The sequence below is a fragment of the Brassica napus genome, chromosome A9 (assembly GCF_020379485.1).
Source record: "Brassica napus cultivar Da-Ae chromosome A9, Da-Ae, whole genome shotgun sequence".
In the NCBI taxonomy this organism is placed as follows: domain Eukaryota; kingdom Viridiplantae; phylum Streptophyta; class Magnoliopsida; order Brassicales; family Brassicaceae; genus Brassica; species Brassica napus.
The window spans coordinates 2968534-2987843 of NC_063442.1; the positions used below are offsets into that span (position 1 = coordinate 2968534).

General features: G+C 32.9%; 5 protein-coding genes, 1 long non-coding RNA gene and 1 pseudogene across 9 annotated transcripts; 1 reads left to right on the forward strand and 6 right to left on the reverse strand.

Annotated features, from left to right (window-relative positions):
- Positions 1-468: 468 nt before the first annotated feature.
- Positions 469-1741, reverse strand: LOC111200858 (protein LIGHT-DEPENDENT SHORT HYPOCOTYLS 1-like). The gene has a single exon (XM_022692287.2). It carries the CDS (start codon positions 1203-1205, stop codon positions 627-629), a length of 579 nt encoding a protein of 192 aa, XP_022548008.2. The 5' UTR covers positions 1206-1741; the 3' UTR covers positions 469-626.
- LOC111200764 lies at positions 1573-2781 on the reverse strand (annotated as a pseudogene).
- Positions 2782-5812: 3031 nt separating this feature from the next.
- LOC111200859 lies at positions 5813-8785 on the reverse strand. Of its 2 annotated transcripts, none has more exons than XR_002654364.2 (3): positions 7618-8785; positions 6852-6984; positions 5813-6414 (listed from the first exon to the last, which is right to left on the reverse strand). It is a non-coding gene; the product is annotated as an uncharacterized LOC111200859 (long non-coding RNA). The 2 variants fall into 2 exon arrangements; XR_007316097.1 differs by having other exon boundaries at positions 5813-6209; positions 6268-6414; positions 6852-8681.
- A 183-nt stretch (positions 8786-8968) lies between these two features.
- LOC111200472 (protein FAM9A-like) lies at positions 8969-9709 on the forward strand. The gene has a single exon (XM_022691675.2). The coding sequence runs from the start codon at positions 9106-9108 to the stop codon at positions 9565-9567; it is 462 nt and encodes a 153-aa protein (XP_022547396.2). The 5' UTR covers positions 8969-9105; the 3' UTR covers positions 9568-9709.
- Positions 9710-10571: 862 nt separating this feature from the next.
- Positions 10572-13030, reverse strand: LOC111200860 (GRF1-interacting factor 1-like). 2 transcript variants are annotated; one of them, XM_022692288.2, is made up of 4 exons: positions 12547-13030; positions 11439-11515; positions 11276-11360; positions 10572-11190 (listed from the first exon to the last, which is right to left on the reverse strand). In XM_022692288.2, exons 1-4 carry the CDS (start codon positions 12625-12627, stop codon positions 10822-10824), a joined length of 612 nt encoding a protein of 203 aa, XP_022548009.2. In that variant the 5' UTR covers positions 12628-13030; the 3' UTR covers positions 10572-10821. The 2 variants fall into 2 exon arrangements, with proteins under 2 accessions (XP_022548009.2, XP_022548010.2); XM_022692289.2 differs by having other exon boundaries at positions 10572-11187; positions 12547-13022.
- Positions 13031-15109: 2079 nt separating this feature from the next.
- Positions 15110-16330, reverse strand: LOC111200473 (uncharacterized protein At2g34160-like). Of its 2 annotated transcripts, none has more exons than XM_022691677.2 (5): positions 16108-16330; positions 15939-15981; positions 15584-15646; positions 15427-15491; positions 15110-15335 (listed from the first exon to the last, which is right to left on the reverse strand). In XM_022691677.2, the coding sequence occupies exons 1-5, from the start codon at positions 16264-16266 to the stop codon at positions 15207-15209; spliced, it is 459 nt and encodes a 152-aa protein (XP_022547398.1). In that variant the 5' UTR covers positions 16267-16330; the 3' UTR covers positions 15110-15206. The 2 variants fall into 2 exon arrangements, with proteins under 2 accessions (XP_022547398.1, XP_022547397.1); XM_022691676.2 differs by having other exon boundaries at positions 15933-15981; positions 16108-16329.
- A 1636-nt stretch (positions 16331-17966) lies between these two features.
- Positions 17967-18886, reverse strand: LOC111200861 (sec-independent protein translocase protein TATA, chloroplastic-like). Its single transcript, XM_022692290.2, has 2 exons — positions 18512-18886; positions 17967-18270 (listed from the first exon to the last, which is right to left on the reverse strand). The coding sequence occupies exons 1-2, from the start codon at positions 18803-18805 to the stop codon at positions 18139-18141; spliced, it is 426 nt and encodes a 141-aa protein (XP_022548011.2). The 5' UTR covers positions 18806-18886; the 3' UTR covers positions 17967-18138.
- Positions 18887-19310: the final 424 nt, after the last annotated feature.

Here is a 19310-nt window from a genome sequence, read left to right on the forward strand (position 1 = left end):
AACAGTATCTGGAATTGATTAAGAAGCATACATTTACAAAGTTGTTTCATTCACAATTTTATTGTGCCATCATATCAGGGTTTTGATTCTAACAATGAGACGCGTTATTACTTATTAGTATATAACTATATATATACCAGTATACCACACTGAGTAACCATAAAGTAATCCTGTACATACACACATTCGAGTAAATATATAGCTTCTATGCCTTTCATATACAGATTCATATCTAAATCATTGAAATGATATGATCATATACAAATGTTTCCTATCATCGCATGGAAAAGAAATATTAACATATCCCCTAAAATCTAGCGGAGTTATATATAAAAGGCACCTCCGGTGATCATAAAAAATATTTGCATAATACATATAAACCCTAACTGTACCAGGTATCAAACTCGTATAATCCTCTAGCTGATGGTAGTGAAAATAAATCTCCAAAAACATAAAGGATCAAACACATTAGCGTGAATAATCATAATTTATCGTATTCATAAACAACTAAATGAGCAACAACATCATCTGTGGATAATGTAGAGAAGTCATTACATTAACACACATATAGAAGCAAATACGAAACAATACATTAAAAGTAAAGAGATTTATCGATATATATATGATCATACAGTTGCACCCGAGTAATTAGCCATCACAGACTGACCTTGATGTGGTTGCTGTTGCTGAAGCGGCAGAGGTGGCTGCGTCTGCGGTAACGTTTGCGTTTTCTGCCTGTTGACTCTCTTCCTCTTCTTATCGTAGCTAACGCCGCGAGCTTTGGCCTGGAAGTCTCTGACTTCACGGAGGTATAACCTGACGGCGCGTGAGCCAAAGGGGTTAGCCTCGGGAGGGCCACCGTTCTCCTCGTAGGCGGCACGGAGACGTCCAATGAGGGCATCGAGTGAGCCCCAGGCTTGTCGGAGAGGGCAAGGGCAAGGTGCGGGAGGGTTAGGGAGGCCGAAGAAGGCGCAGTTTTGGTGATGAACCTTTGTTTTCCCGAACTGGTCGAGGTAGCGGAGGAACTCGAGCACGTGTGCGCCGCTGCACAAAGGGAGAGAGAGGGGAGGACGGTGGTTCCTGAGGTATTGACAGAACGTGTTCCAGTCACGGCGTTTCTGGTTCTCGTATCGGCTTGGGGAAGGAGGTGTTGATTGTGTGGAGGTATTAATGTTCCTGTTTGCTTGGTGAGAGATCGATTCCATAGCTTATCTTTGTTTCTTGTTTGCTAGGGTTTTTGCTTTTTCTTGTAAGGATCAAAGAGATTAGGGTTCTTTAGATCATTAATAAACCAGAGAGAAAGGGAGAAAAAGGGACTTAGCTGCTTGTCATGGTGAGAATGATACTATATGAGGAATAGATTCAACTTTGGTAAATCAAATCTAGCAAACACATATGAGCAAAAATAGTGAGGCAAAGAGAGAATAAACTGAAAAAGGAAATAGAGAGAAGTGAAGTTCGTTGCTGCTTATAGAAGATGAGAGAAGTGGGTATATAATAATAATAAGTGGAAGAGATCAAAAGTGGGATTTTTTTTCCATTTTATTATGTTTCCAGTTTTTCTACTTTGGGAGTCGATGGAGAGACAGATGATACACAAAATCACATTTGTCAAGAAGAATCAAGAGTGTGTTAAGTAGCTTCAAGACTCAGATGCATTATAGGAGGTCATCTAAAGAGAGAGAGACTGAGCAGATGAGTACAACTGTACAACCTATGAGAGAGAAGGAGAAAGGGGGCTGAGTGTTACACAGCGTGGAAAAGAGTAATTTCATAGGTAAAGAGAGAGAAGGAGAGAGTGACCAATGGGTCAAGTGGGGAACTTGAAGTTGAACATTGACATGACATGAGGAGGAAGAGTCTGTGTTCTTTGCCAGCAATTTGCAGCCACAATTTCATTTTTTATTATTATCCTTAATTTTATTCATTACTTTATTGCATTGCATTACTTTGTTTTCGCATTATTCTTGTTTTCTTCCTTCACTTTTATTATCTTATATATATCAAAAATGACCTCGTTAACAAATATATCTTTTCTTTTTCCGGTAATCATGGGTTATAAACTCAGAATAACTTTTTTTAACTTGATCGTTTCTTCAATTAGATTTATTCAGAAAGGAAAACAAAGAACATCTCCTTGTTGACAATCCAAGATGCGTGGGTGTCCATGCCCACGTAATTAAATTTGTATGTTGTTTGCTTCAAGCCGAGTTATCGTGTTAAATTTGCCAATAAACCTGACAGTAATTTTTAGCACCAAACTATTTAGACCAGTTTATCAAGTTGTTATCTAATAATTCGTTATAGAACGATGGTACAAACGGGTGTATATGTGTATACATTTCATAGAGAAAATTTCATCTTGCGGTCGCTAGTGAAGATATTTGGCGTTTAATACTGAAGTTCTTCAACCTTAGAAAATTTGGTTGTTGGAAAAATCATTGCCGAGATCTTTAGTTATTAGTGTTTGGTAGCGACGAATCAGTAGACTACAGTTTTGTTTGATCGCCGCGCTTGTCTCTTCTACAGGAATTTATCTTGAGTGAATATTTGCTAAACCTTCATGTTCTCGAAGTGTATTTCCTTTTGTAGTTGGTTTTCACAAACTGCATTTACAAGATTGGTTTTCGAGAGATTGATTATCAGCAAATTATTTTAAACGACGAAAGTCCTATCCCTTATGGCTATATACTTGACAATTTTAAAGATAGTGTTTTGTGAAATTACCACTTGTATAATACATGATTAAGTCGGAGTTTGTATAAAACTAATAGTTAGGAAAATTTAATAATTTTGAGAAGATGTGTTGTACATCGATTACAAGTCTAATCATCCTAGTTTTGCATATAATCATTGTTGGCAAAATGATTTTTGCTTATATTTCAGCCTAAGTTTAGAAGATTTATGAAATGAAAGCTTAACTCGATATATTACGCGGGGAAAGTTAAACTAGCAGTTTTCTATCAGATTTGATGGCATGATTTCTAGAATATATATTATGCTCTAGATTTGTCGAGGATATGTTATATTGTGAGATTTAGCGTTGCGTATCTAGTGACCTTAGCATTTACACATGTTTGTAAGAAAAAGAATAATGAATAAAAGCTGCTAGCTCATTTTAAAACGTTTAAGAAATTCTATATTTAAAACAAAACCTAAACATTTGGTAATCAAAATCTCTATATATATTACCATTTAAATTCTATATGTTATAGTTCCCGGTAGAAACTAGAAACCTTTATCATTAAAAATGTGAAAAGAACACAGAGATATATATTAAATATGATCTGCATGGAATTAAGTTGAATCAATGATTTTTTTTTTTTTGGATAAACAGTTGAATTCGTATGCGACATATGCTTAATTGATATTCTATATATACTTAGTAGATTGAATTAACTATACTTTTTTAGTTAGATCAATTTTAATGTAGATTGTTCTGGTTTATGTTTTTCTACAGTTACTACTTGTACAAGATTAATAGAGTATAAAGAGGCTTCTATTCTAATATTATTTAGTAAGAAATGGAGTAATTCATGTTTGTGTTAGGTTACGAACTTTCATCTCATCTTACATGTGTGACATCTCTAAGACTCTAACAGATAAACGTATTGAAAAAATGTTACGTTTTCAAATAATTTACAAAGATACCACCATCATCCAAGAAAAGTTTGGCATCTACAGGATTAGAGTCGAATGATCAAAAATGAATTGTCAATAGATAAAGCACCTCAATAACAATATCATAATAATAAAAAAAATAAACATCAAACATGGGCGCCTTTTAAACGAAAGGTAGAGCCATAAAATAGCGCGTGAGAAACTACGCAATTAGGAATCCATATCTGTCAGTGGAAAGCAAGAAGAAACAGTGGTTTGATTTGACACCAACGTCGCCGTTTATTGGTTTGCTGTATACAAACTCCGTTAATTTCGATTCATCATCATACATGTGAATTTTTAGCTAAGTGTATACTCCTTAACCATGTTTCAGTATTGTTGAATTCCATTTGATCAGTAGTTTGCCGAAAGATCTAGTGTTTCTACTTTAGGTTTAAAGTTTGATTTCAAATGCTACTTATTGCATATATAAGGTATTGATACAGTAAACCCTTAATTAATTACTAGAAATTATAATCAGATTGTCATATATTATTGTACCCTTAACTTAAGTGAATTATTGTACCATTATTGTAAACATTTTAAACAGATTTTCCGTTTTGTACCATCATTCTTGCCCTAAATCACGAAACACACGTGCGTATATGTTTTGAAATCTCCATAGGATATAGGTAGATCATTGTACGGGGAACAGAGTTCCAGCATTTGGAAACTAAAGCCCTATTAATATCGTTCTACCATGAATCTATATAGGGTTAAGCTTTTAAGACCTTTTCTTGGTTAAACCAAGACACTATTATTCTTCAATATTCATCTACAATATTCAGAATTGTCGTTCCTATTTGTAGCAAAAGCCATTGTTCCATATTTGGTAAAAGAGAAGTATATATATAAACTCTTCACGTGTCATAATGATTCTCTTTATCCCTTCTTGTTTCTCTCTCAGAGTGCATTAATCACTTGATTGTTTTTAGTATTATTTACTCCATAATTTTTTATATTTATTTTTTGTTTCAAAATGATAGATTTTTAAAAATTTAAAGTACTTTTAATAGTTAATGTTGAAAAATTGTATATTTTTAAGAAACATTAAATGAAAATGTTTGAATTGGTTGAATACTATTGATTGATATTTATTGGAAAAAATATAGTAAAGTAAATAATAAATTCAATTGTAAAAAATTAATTATTTCTTTAATATGCATGTATACTCTATAAAATCTTTCTTTTTCTTTCGGGAACAAAAAGGAAATATTAAATTAACTTACATCTTTCAATGTTAAAGACTTACCGACATTTTCCCAGCCAAAACAAAAGTATTGGTGGTGGTACACATCCCATTTGCATACTTTACACTTACGTAGTTACGTACATAAATATGTGTAACACCATTGAACGAGAGTTATGTAGAAAAATATGTACTCATCGTCTGACATTTAAGGAGTTTGATAAAGTCTATAGATAGATAGATAAGCATAAATATTACTTTAGAATAAATGGTTACTGAACTTCCATATGAGAGCTCACTAACATGTGTAACTTTGAAATGGAAGTAACTTTTATGCTCACATCACATGTGTATCCTATCTATCCATGTGCGAAAGAAGGAAGCAACAAACAACGTATGATAGATACTCGAGAATAGATGTTACACGCAGGAGTAAAAACACGACCTATCCGCACGACAAACAAATGTTCCAAGTAGCACAATATTGTTGACAAACAAGAAAATGATAACGAAATATGATGAGAATTAACGTTTTCAGGTTTTTTTTTAGATCCACCATTTTTACTATGTGTTACTAGAATTTTATCGAACCTTGTCTGTAAAATATGTTTTGGTCTATCAAACTTGTCCTCATCAACACGTAAAACCTGATCTGTAAATCACACGTTTCTACAAGTATAAAGTTTGACATAGAATAAACTTAAGCGTTTAAATAAAACAGATCATGTACTTACCAAGAACATTAGGTGCCGTGTAAAAACATGAAGTATTATTAATATCCCTGGTAAACACCAGTGCTCAACTATATAAGGAAGACTGAGATACATGTATCTATATCCCATGAAGAGCTTATAGAAATGTCCTCAAAAGAAGAAAAAAACTGACTTATGCCTAATGTGGATAGTGAAACAACAATTTGGACATTCGGCATATCAAATACGAAATATAACCAGACTACGAAAGTTATAAACTTAAAAATCCATTTATCAAAACAAATTGTCTATACAGTATTTTAAAAAAATGAGCAAATTCCTTTTGGTAAAAAAAAACTGATTACAGGGGAAGAACCAAAAAGATTGAAAGGAAATAGAATCCAGAAAAGGATGTGAAGTTACTATAATATTAACACTGAACCAAGAACAAAAAGCATCACTGTTTTCTTCTCTGGCCTCTCTCTTTTCTCTGCCTTTGCAATGAGAAAAAACCTTAAGGCCATTATATGATATGATAAGTCCACTCTCACCTTGATTCATGCTCAAACTTTCATTAACATCTACACACTTCTTCAGAAACTTGAATCAGTACTAATCTGCCATTTACTCATGATCTCCATTTTCTGATTACCCATTTCTTCTCATTCCTGCACAGGATTATAACATCTATCATACCACCAAAATAGAGAAGAGGAAAGGTACTACCTGAACTGGACCAGCAGCCTTTAGGGGTCCTCCAACACCTCCACCGAACCCATCTGAACTAGATAAACAAACGCTCAGGCCACCAGTTTTACCACCATGCTCGCCCCGAATATAGGATCCATTCAGCGAGAGGATTTCGTACTGACCCTAAAATAAAAAGTTTGTAATTCTGAAGCAAGTTGATGATCATATGTAACTCTCAAGCATGTATGTCAGAAGTACATAAGATTCTTTGGAAGCTTGATTGTAATAAAACCGATATTTACTGCCCAAAACATCTATTGCACTTGACACAAGGGTCCTGAAACTAAGCAGTTCCTAAAGAAACCAATTTCAAAAGGTTCTAAAAGTAGAGTGAACAGAGAGTAAAGTAATCATTAGCTCTAGCTATTGGATAAACATTACTTATGTGATAAGTACATATGTGATAAGTACAAAGTAGTTAGGATAAGCACATACTCTAGTTTATCTCTTATGTGAATATTCCTCTACGTAGTCTCTTACAAATCCTATAAGCTCACAGACAGACATTCCAAATTCGAAAACCCTTTTTTCTGAAGCCAGTTCAAGAACAAAAGAATCACCTGATAAGATACACTGGTTCCTGATGTAGGTTAGACAAGGATGCATTAGAGATGGTGCCAGATGCAGAAAGAACGCATAACTCATGCTTGCTTTGCTCAGCGAAAAAAAAAATATAATTTTCTGGGCCACATCCTATCAAATTAAATCCAAAAATTACATAAGAACACTCGAATTCATGTGACGTTAGATTGCGTTTTTTAACCAATAAATTCAAAGTTCTAACCAAATCATAACCCTCACTCAAAAGCAGGCCTTTAGAATAGTATTACAGAGAAAAAAAAATACTCACCTCACCAGGAGTTATATTAACAAAACTCTGCCCACTACACTAGAGGGTAACCAAATGATCAAAGAAACTGATTTGAATCTTTAACATGCAAGCATCAGCCAAGACCAGATCATTGTTATTGTACTCATGGAAACAAAGGCAATCAATCAGAGAGACAAGTTCCAGCAAAAAAAAAAAAGATGCCATCTTATAAAACAAGAATCTACACATTCTTCACGGGATCCTCAAAACAAGAATCTACACATTCTTCACGGTATCCTCAAAACAAGGTCTTTGCTCCAAGATATGAAGTACAGAGAGTGTCTATGGGAATATCATCAACAGATAATCCCTAGAAATGAGTTGAGAAGCTAAAAGTAAGATGAAATAAGTGATCAACGAATCAAAATTACACAAAGTTCAATACTTTGCATCGGATTTTGATATAAAATCGAAAAGGGTTTTTGTATCGTCCCGAAAGTGAGAGACTTGCGCACCGAAAGAGCCGGATTTAGACGGAGGCGAGACGCCGGCGGCGGCTTGGCATCTCCGTTCTCTGGCGGTGGAATTGGTAGCAGAAGATGCCAGCTTCTTAGCAGCTAAGACAAGAGCAGTGAAAGAGCCATGTTTATGTTCTAACAGACAAGAGCAGTGAAAGAGGCATGTTTATGTTCTAACTAACAGTCAAATCCACAAATACAAAAGGAACAGTGAGACATTAATTACTATTATTTAGCAATTTGTTAGCTCATGCATAGTATGCGATTGGAGAGCAAGGCTGTGAAATTAAGTGACTAGAGACTATTTCGTGATCATGATTTCAAAATTTTGAATAAGATGGGTTTCTAGCTTTGTGGCATTTAAAAAAAAAAACACTGTTGCTTTTTCTGTTTTTCCGTTCTTACCATTTTTGATTTTGCATAAACCACATTTTTTTAATTTGTTCAAAAAGTATTTCAGTTTTCTTGTTAGAGAACAAAACCAGTAGATGCACTAAAACGAATACAATGCATTTATGTTTATATAGTCATTTACTAGCACTCACCAACAACTATTAATTATCACTACCAAACATATAGAGTGTGACCGGTTAAAATAGAGTAAATGAGAGTAAATATGAGTGGAGTTAATGGGAGAAAAACAAAAGGTAAAAAACAGAGGAGAGAGAAAAGTGAAACCTAGAGTAAAAGTTTTCTCTTGACTAAAAACATTTTTCTCTTGATCAGATGATATCAACGTAATACACCTGAAAATTTGTTTTACTCTAATATATTATCCCCACAAGTGTTTTATAGTCAGAGCCATATATCCAAATCCAAGTGGATGTAGGTCATCATTATCATATTTAATATTAATTCAATAGTTATGCTTGCTTGACCAAGTCTCATTTCCCATTTAGAACGGGGTCTTTGGATTTGGAATGAAAGGCAGAGTCCAAGAGGACTTTCACATACGATAAATACTTTGAGGCCATTTTTTTGTAAGAAAATCTCGTTACTTTGAGTCAAACTAAGTCATCTATTGCTGCTAGAGAACCAAGTCATTTACCACCGGTCTACACTCATTTTATTTTTATTTGTTCAAATGTAACAACTATTAATGAAAAGGTCAGCTTTGTTTGGAGCCTTTAAAGTTTAAACTTTCATAGCCACCTCTGAGTTAAAATAATGCTACCAAGCAAGAAATGAAGAAAAAAAACACCAATTGTTTTAAAAGACTAATTCAACTCATGTTCAAATATAAAAAAAACACTAATTATTGTTGTAGTCTTTTTGCTCGGTCAAGATTGGATGCAAGTCAAAGCGTTGGTGCCAACATTGCATTCATTAATCATTACCCACTAGAGTGGTTGACATCATAATAAATTATCAAGTAGTCGACCATGAACCGTGCTTATTACAAGTGCGCATGTTAAATACAAGAGACCTCAAACCACGATTCAGAAGAAGAACAAAACATACACAAAGGCAAAAAGAGTAAGAGAAATGGAGAAACAGTTGCATGAAACCGTGGAGACTGCTCATGTCGAACGAGGCATCCGAGAGTCATCACCCGAAAAAAAGAAAGAAAAATCCCATAAACATAGAGGAATATTCCACCTCCACCATCACTCAAAAGATGAGAAAGACGAAGACAAGAAGAAAGAGGGATCAAAGAGAGAGAAGATAGCTGCAGCCATGGTTGGTCTTGGAGCCACCCTCAAGAAGATTAAGCCTAAGGGTCACCACGGAGGCGGTGGAAACGAGGAAGGAGGAGGAGGAGGAGGAGGAGGAGGAGGAGGAGGAGGAGGAGGAGGAGGAGGAGGAGAGGAGGAAGAAGAAGAACAAGAACAAGAGGAGGAGGAGGAGGAGGAGGAGGATGAAGAAGGAGATGATGGTGGGGACGAAGAAGGGGGAGGTAAGTTTAGTGCCTTCATTTCCATGATCGCTGAAGCATTTGAAGAATAAGATTTTATCTTCTGATCACTTTGTTGTATTTCTGATTTGAACTTGCTATTACATTTAGCATTATCATTTTTTTCTATTATTTCATAAATTTTTAAATGTGATGTTGAATTACTAAATGGAGACAATTAAGTGTTCATATGCATTAGCTAGCCAATTTCCAAAAAAAAAAAACACACTAAACTCAGCTCTTGAGTCATAAGAGATGGCATTTGTATGATCTGTAACTTCAAACTTGAATATCTGAACAATCTAAGACTATCTCCAATAGTTTATCTTATTTTCATTTTAAAATATAGTGATTCTATAATAAAGTTAAGTTATACTCAAATGATATTTTATTTTAAAGTGAAAATAGATTGATGAACAAAAAATAAAAAACCTATACATATCTTTTACTTTATTATATAGTAAAAAATAAAATTTCATTGAAGCATTTTTATTTTAAACTTTATTTTAGAGTGAAAATAGAATGGGCTGAGAGATGTCTTAATGAGTCTGATTCATCTATCATTTTTTTTAAATGTTCTCTTAATCATTTTGTGTGTTTTCGGATTTCTAAAATCTGAAGTACTACAGTAAAACGTCTATAAATTCAAAATCTCATTATTAATTTATAAAGGTTTCTATATAATAAAAACAAATTGCATGCCTGAATGAATTTGTCATGGCCTTATGTTAAAATCTGTTTACGCTCATCAACCCAACCACTAGACCGGACTTATTTCAGCCAGTGATCTCCAAGACTCGGTGTTATTGGTTTATATATTTTGATTGATTTAGAAATTCATATAGTATTTATAAATCCAAATAAAATATGCAAATTCGGAGGTTTCTCTCGAATTTGAGTCTTTGTATTTTTAACTAAAAAATTCAAACAAATCAATTCAAGTCCATTATAAAATTAAATATATTAGTAAATCCGTACGATTTAATAATACTTCATTTGATATAGAATTTATGAATCATTAAACGAATAACACCTGATTTTAATACAGATTTGAAAATCACATAACCAATAACACTAGATTTAGTTCGGATTTTCAAATCCATTAAAATACAACAACCAATAACCCTTAGTTTTTTTTTAAGAAAAACATACTACTAGGTCACGACACAACGTTACACGGTACACTACCACGAAAAGTTCACTTTTTAGGGCACAAACATTGAGAAAATTAAAAACCACAGTAGATAAGAGTTATTTGGTTCTTCAACAAGCAACTTAGCCAAAACACACACTAACTTCACAATCTTTCAGTTCACATCATCTGATGATTTCAAGTAAAAGGTTTCTCCACCATCCCCTGAGCTTCCTCCTCTGCCTTCACCACTTTCCATTTCCGGCTTCCCACGGCCAAATTCATTAAACCCACCACCAGCCTCTCCCTGAAGGATATGAAAACCGCTGCTTCCTCCTCCGGTGCTTGAGCTCATCCCTAACTGGCTATGGTGCAACTGCTGATGCTGAAGAGATGCATAAGGCTGTTGCTGCTGAGCATACAGCATGGAAGATCGAGCCGCCATTAGAGACTGCTGAGACATCTGAGTTGCCTGTTGCTGCTGCTGCAAATAGTGTGAACCTCCTTCTGCCTGAATAACCCCACCACCAGCAGATCCATACTGCTATGTATATAAACCAACAATACCAATGAGTTTGTTTCAATTTCAAAAAAAAAAATATATATATATATATATATTTATGATTTACCTGGCTAAGCACGCTTGGAGGTTGAGGCTGAGAATCTGCAATAGCAGCTAAGTACATTAGGTTGCGTTGAAGCCTTGCCTGGTTCCTGTAACCATTAGGCTTTACCATTAGATCATTTCCTATTATAACACAAATGAAATCAAGGAGATAAGTTTGCTCTTACTCGGCACATTCGCTGAGCTTTCCAGAGTTTTGAGATTCAACTATCTTCAGAATCAACGATTTGTTCTCGTCCAAGTACTACAGTTTAACAATATATCATCACCTCACTATTCAGTGCAGTGTTATCTTGATCTTTTTTTTTGTTAGAATAAAGACATGAAACGATGAAACATCACAAAAGCGTATGAAAGATTTTCTTTCTAAAAGATTTGAGGACCACACAAGTGAGACAGGACCAGATGTCGTTCGGACCACAAAGTATATCTGGTCATGTAAGCAAGAAAAGGAACACTTGGACTGCAAATACAACACATAGATAGATCTAATGATAAGAATCTAAACAGGACCACCGCATTCACATAAATGGCTTTGTGGTTTTTGCCATTTATGAAACTTCCAGAACACGAAAAACACGACAAAGAAAGAAAGCATGAAATGTGAAAAAGCTTCTGTTCCCTAGATTTGTCTGTTCTGGCGCATTATTTTCATTACATGTTTCAAGAACGCAAACAGATGGACCCTAAAACTTTTTTTTTCAGTAGAAAGAATCTCTTCAACCGTTGGAAAGACATACAGGCCTAAAAAATCTTATATTTACATACAAGTTTTCAAGCTTGTTCGGTTTAGACTAATGATTTCTAACTAAACGGGCAAAAATGATGTATAATTGATACAACGAAGCTCTCTGGACAAGAAGAAAAACTTGAAATAATCATTTAGTGACATGCTAAAAGAAAGAGAAGCTATGCACAATACAGAAGATAGAAACATTACAAAACAGAAATAGTATAACTAAAACTAATTTATCAGTATAAAGTATAAAATACATGGCAAAGAACCCAATAATCAAAATATGATGAGTTTAGTTTTATTTTTTCTGAGAAAACCATCGTTTAAATATGTTGTGAGAGTCTGAGAGAGCAAAATAAAGGGGTCTCTGGGGCTCTTACAAGCGAGAATTTCATCTGGTTTCTTTTAAAATACAAAGAAACATGGATAAAAGTTTCAAAAAACAGCATAGATAATATATAAATATAATAGAAGCAGCATAGATACAAGGAAAAGATAATATAATAGAAGTAGCAGACGAACGGGAAGAAGAAGAAAACCTGCTGGATATGATCAGAGGTGACATTGCTGGGGTAGTAACCAGCCATCATGGGCTGCATCTGCATCAGGTGCTGTTGCATTTCTTTTGCTATTATATATAAAACCTGACTGCTCTTATTTATTTTTATTTTTATGTTGCAAAATGTTTTATAGAGTGAACCCCCACCACTAAACCCAAAGGTAAAAGAAGAGCCACCCACAGACAGAGAAAGAGAGAGCGGAGATATAAACTTTTTGTATCTGTTTCTTTTTTACACACTTGTTCTGTATATAGAAAACTCTTTAAGTATTGAAGATGTGCATCTTGTGTGTGTTACCTCGCTTTCTCTCCTCCACAAAAAGTCGTTTTGCGTTAAAAGACTGAGAGAGACAATGAAGTCTCTTAAGAGAGAGAGAGTCTTGTTTCTCCTTTTCTTGGGTTTGGGGTTTGGTTTTGTTGGTTTCTTTCTGTCTCATCCTTTCTATGTCCCTGTGAAGAAGAGGAGATCACGTGACGAGTCATGCTTATTATAGAGACGTGAGACCTTTGCTTACGCTCCAATCTCCATATATGTGTATCATTTAATTCTTTATATATTTTTTAAAATATACCCGATAAATTAATAATCTCTATAAATTATACTCGATAAATTAATAACCTATAAATTAATACTCGATAAATTAATAATTTTTATAAATTAATAAATTTTACCGGTCCCAACTTAGGTTGGTTCAAAATTTGACACAAATCGATAAAATAATAAGATAATAATTTCTTAAAAAATTCTATGTAAATATATGGTCCCATTAAAATTATAAATTAATAATTTATATGTATACATATTTTATATAAGTAAAAACCTATTATTATATTGTTTATTTTATATTTACAATGAAATTATTTTTATATTTTTTAACTCTTAATATATTTTGATGAGTTTTATTAATATTATATCTAAAACCACATTTAAGTTATATGCAACATATATTATATACACAAAATAATATAATATAATAAAATTAATATAAATATTAAATTTAAGAAAAAAATAACAATTAATGTCTATACACTAAAATCAAATATATTTTTTTATCTTAGAATAAATATATCTTAAAATAAATATATTTTAAAATAAAAAATTTAAATAAGATAATTTTTATAAATTAATATTTTTATAAATTAATAAAATTCTAAAGTATCAATATTATTAATTTATAGAAATTTTAAAGGTGAGCACGGAAAATAGATGAGAAAGACACATTTTACATGCAAAAGTCCATAACAGCATAACTCCGATGTGTCAAACATGTGATGTCCACGTATAATTTATATCTTTTCTCGCCTAAAATTTGGTAAGCATTGTTAACTGTCGGGTTTTTAAAATAATGAGAAATGCTTAAAGGCAAGTGACAGTACTATTGAGTTCTAATAAAAACAAAAACCACTTAATCTAATTTCCTCTTTTTTTTTTTTGTATACCAAGTTAATGTTTCATAGTATTTAGAAATACACTGAACATCTTCAATAGTTACGTTTATTTTTTTTCTCAAAATAATTAATATTATAAATACATTATATTATTAATAATTTTAATAAAATTCGTTATATTTATACAAATTTTACTCAAATATTATTTTATTCTAACTAAAGCTTATACATAAGTTTAGTTTCTAAAAGAGTATACCATGATTTATATTAATTTATAATTGTATCATGAAAGTATTAATAATTTTGTTAAAATATAAATACAAATATTAAATCTTAGATATAAAATAAAACTATATAAAGTGTAAGGATTTATTTATAAATAAAAAGATTTGACATTAAAACAAAATTGAGAATACTATTCCTCAAATGTTAGACAATACTACTTTTAAACTTATTTTCCTTTTCAAAATGAAGTACCATAGAAACACCGAACATGGTTCTCCCTCATTTTTTTAGGGTTAATTTGTTGAATAACTATATTGGAAAAAAATATTGGTTTTGTAGGAGGAGGGTAGAGAGAGATAGGAATAAAAGGAAGTAAAGAGGGAAGGAAATGGTTAGTTAGTGAAATATAATTTTTTTGTTGGTTATTGGTTCAAATTTCTCTTTTTTTTATATTTTTCTTTAACAAAAAAGTTCATTGAAGATGAAGGACCATTACATTATTTCTAGTGATTTCCGTCAATTTTCTCTTTAAAATAAAATAAACTCAAAATAAATATGTAGTTTACTCCAATATCTTTTCTCATTTTCCATTAATTCTTAATATATTTGTTTTTTAATTTTTTATTACTAATAACAATCTTTAGTTCATAAGATTTAAAATTATATTCATTTGTTATAAAATTTCAAATTTTTACATTGTTCAACAAATGTAACTTGTGTAAACTTTTTTGAAGAAAATATGAACTAAATAAAAAAGACAAAATATTTAATTAGAAGTAAACTATGAACTAAAAAAGACTGAATATTTAGGAAGTACAAGTACAACAATATTCACCTATCAACTAAGGCCAAATTCACTTCGCAAATAAGTATATGAAATATGATCATAACATTTCATTGTCATTCCATAAAATTTCACTTTTGAGTTAATAAGAAAGCATTCTTTTTTATGTGTCGTCGCACAAACAGTTTGCTTGTTATAGTTATAAAGAAAATGATACTAATCCTCGAAATCTGTTTAGGTGGTCACTCCTTCTTGCCTTCACGAGCTTCAGTTTCAATTGGTTTCTCTCCCATATTCGCCACCGCCTCCTCCTCCGGCGCTGGAGTCATCAGAGAATCAAATTTGTCTGATTTCGCCAACACAATCTCAATCTGTACGTATACGTCAGAAACAAAAGAATGAAACCGACAATACATACTTAAAATCTTAGCGTAGCAATTGGAGAAAGAAAGAAAAACTGGCCTTTGTCTTCTGAACTATCTTCCCTTTGTTCTCGTCTTTCATTCCCACTGTCGATGTCAGAACTCCTGTTTGTTTGTTTCACACAAATGAAAATTTCAAGAAACAAAAAATGAAGGAAGAAACAATGTTAATGAAGCTCAAGAGAAATCTTAATTACTCTTCTCTGTTGCAAGTCCATTGTTCTTCAAAATTTCTGAGATAGTAACCACTGTTGTGATCGCTGCAAATACTCAAAAAAGTATTTTAAACACACACATAAACAAAGGGAGACATTTGTCGAAAAAAACAAAACAATGGGAGACTAAATATTGAATGATTGTAATTGAAACCCAATGTCGGTTCTGAGCACAACTATATGACACATTAGCCTTGACCTCTAAATTTAAAAAAAAAGTGAAAAACTATTATACAATTGTCGAAAAAGAGTTTTGTTAAGATCGACTTAAAAATGCATATATATATATATATATATATATATATTTAAATCCGGCCATGTTGAAACCTACCCATACCAAGTGCAGAAAGCTCAACCTCGTTGTGCTGTTGAATGTACCTCTGCGTCAGATACACATGAAAAAAAAATGATCAGTTTTTACACTCACGAGATTCATATATAAAATATGGTTGCTTGGACATCAAGAAACCGTTGTTGTGATAAATAAATGGATATTTTTGCACTACCTTGGCGAGGTTAACGTAGAAGAATAAGGGTTTCTTGGTGTTGGAAACTTGAATCCTGTTCTTCTTCTGAGTTTCCACGGCCGTTGTTGCTGATATGATGAGGTTGCTGGCCGGAGATGTAACCGGTGCATGAATCGGAGTTGCTATTTCCATCGCCATTTAATCTCAATTGCGATCACGATCGATCTTTTTGATTTAACTAAACTTTCTTTTTTCTTGGTACGTACAAGCATTGTAAATAGCCCTTCGAGGCGGTTGTAAGAGAGCTGAAGAGTGTTCGTCGCCGGTTTGTTCGTTGACCGAGTACGAGATTAAAACGGATCATCTCGCTTCCAAGTTCCAAGTATATGCTTTGCATTTCTCACATTCTACTTTTGAGGATTCCATAAATATTATTATTTACAAAACTATAAAAATGGTAAGCATAAAATAAAATTAGTGAAATAAAATAAAAGTGGATGTGAAAAGATGAATGAAGTACATAAAAAGAATATATCTATTTTCTTCATTTCTTATTAAAATTATCAAAAATGTTTAGGAATTTTTTTTTGTATTTTGTTTTTATTTGTGTATAATTGATGGAATAACTATTCCATTCCACTCAAATAAATGGTATTTTTTTTGAACGGCAAATACATTAATAAAATACAAAAAAAAAAATCCCTAAACATTTTTGTTAATTTTAATAAGAAATGAAGAAAATAAATCTATTATTTTCAAATATTTTCTTTCATTTATACCATTTACCATGGCATTAAATCATTTTATTAAAAAAAAAATCTCAAATCTTTGTTGTAATTCAAGACTATTTTAGAATTTTTTTAAAAAATACTTCATAAGTGTTGTATAAATGAATAGGCAGCTTTCCCCTCTCCCTTCACCTAGTAGCAGGCGTAGCAGTGATGGCGCTCATTGTCTTCTACTTATGCTTCCTCAAGCAGCATACATTGTAGCCCAAAAACCGATTCAGGTAAAAGAGCTATTCCATTACCTACTTTTAAATGTTGATTTATATTCCTATGGTCAATAGAAATATACATAGAGCAATCATTGTGAATTTGAGTTGTGCAAGGGACAATCCTCAACAAGTGAAAAGAAGATTAAGGCATTGGGCACAAGCTGTTGCATGTTCTGTGATGCAGTCTCATTAATGAGTGTGTATACGCTGTGACTCTTAAGTTTCAACTTGAAACACTTGTTTTTTTTTGGTGAGATAGGACAGAGAGAGAGATTCTCTCTGAAGAGGGAAGAACAAAAGAGATAGAAAAGTAAAATGAAACATAGAGAGAGTACGTAATGGCTCTCTCTACATACTTGTGCAGAGGGAACAAGATGAAGATAGGAAGCCCTTTCTTATTCATGTAATGTATGCATATGAACTTCTAATATTTGGTTATGGATTTGATGGTTACGGTAAAAAAATATAACCTTAAGAGCATCACTGCATTGGTGAAAGATCCATTGAGGTTCTCAAACAAAAATGTTAATATTAAAATAGGATTTAACCAAATGAGTCTCAAAGAAAAAGAGGAGTCTCTCAAACAAGAGAGTAATGATGAGCTTCCAAAAGACAGCAAGAGAGTGAAGATGATGATGCTGATGGCGAAGACAAAGTAGAGATCGCTTAGAAAAAGAGAGGAAGACGGCAAAGAAGCTGAGTAAGGCGGTGAAAATGGTGCAGCCAAGACGTAGTGGTGGGTTAGAGAGGATAAAAGCTACCTCAGTGAATAAATCATGTAGACAAAATTACTCTTGTTCTACAGATTGGAATTGTAATATCCAGAACAGGATCTTAGAGTGTCCTGAGTTTTTGTTTCTGTTTTTGTCTCAGTTCTAGCATGTTGATTTACTGAGAGTTCTCTGTACTCTTGAGAAGAAGAGCTTTACAGATTCAAACACCATGGAGCCAATTCTTACAGGAAGACTACTCTTCTTCCTTCAACAAAGAGTATTTGATCTAAACTCATTTCACAAACCCTTGTAGCTACATGAAAAAAACAAACCAAAGCCTAAAGTCTCATTCATCATTCTTCATACATTCTCCTTGGAGCTTGACGAAACCTCAGTTTTCTCCTCTGCCTTGTTGCTCATAGCTACGGTAGATGAGTCAGCAACAGTTTCTTCAGGCTCCGTCTTAAGCTCAGACTCAAACTCTTTTGCAGCCTGCATCATTACAAACAAACAAAAACACACACCACAAGTTCTTCATCAATCCAAGACAAAAGCTAAAAGGAACACAAAACATACAAGCAGAAGCCAAGAACTAAGAGCCATAACAATAACCAGCAATTTTCTATTCAAGTTCCAATCTTTCCGAGTCTTGACATCAGTTCAGACAGAACCCATAACCATTAACTAAGAACTTGAAACACAAAATTCGATCAGTTTTTTCTAATGACCAAACCTGTTGAAAGCTTTTGACGGTTTTGCCAATACTTTTACCAATCTCAGGAAGCTTCTTGGGTCCGAAAAGCAACGCAGCGACGCCAGCAATCACGGCAAGCTCAGGGACACCGAGACCAAACAGGGCATTGCAAGTGAGTGCCTTTCTCCTCTGCTCCGGTCGAATGGCTACCAAAGAACGAGTCTTTGGTCGGGTCGTTACTGTGAAGCAGTTGGAGAATAGGGAAGAGCGAGATGATGAGAGAGGTAAAGAAACTGGTGGAGGAGAAGATAGAGTCGCAACAGATGTCGCCATTACTGCTCTAGTTTTTTCTTTTTTTTTCTTCTGGTTCTAATGCTATCTGTTTTTTTTTTTTCCTTCATTTTATTATCCAGATATTCAGATTCTCATCTAAAATAAATTAGAATTAAAAAAAAAGAAGTCTAGTTTTATTAAACATACCACTTATAATTTTTCTTCTTCTTCTTCTGATAATGCTAGAAAATATGACATCAGATTAAAACTCAAAAACTCCTTTTTAAGAGAAAATATAAAATTTTAAATTAGAAAAAGACACAATGTTTTATTTTGTTTACATGAAGAATATTGAGAATTTAGAACATCACTGGTGAATTTTTAAGGGAAGTTTTCATTAATAAAAAAATGAAAAATTGTAAAAACTAAAAGAAAATGAAAAAAGAAAATAACAGTTTTTTTTAATTGCAATATTTGTGAGATTTAGGTCAATAATTTTAAAATACTAAAATATGTTGCTGAGAAAAATGATCTCCGTATTTAACATATGAGCTGTGTGGTATGG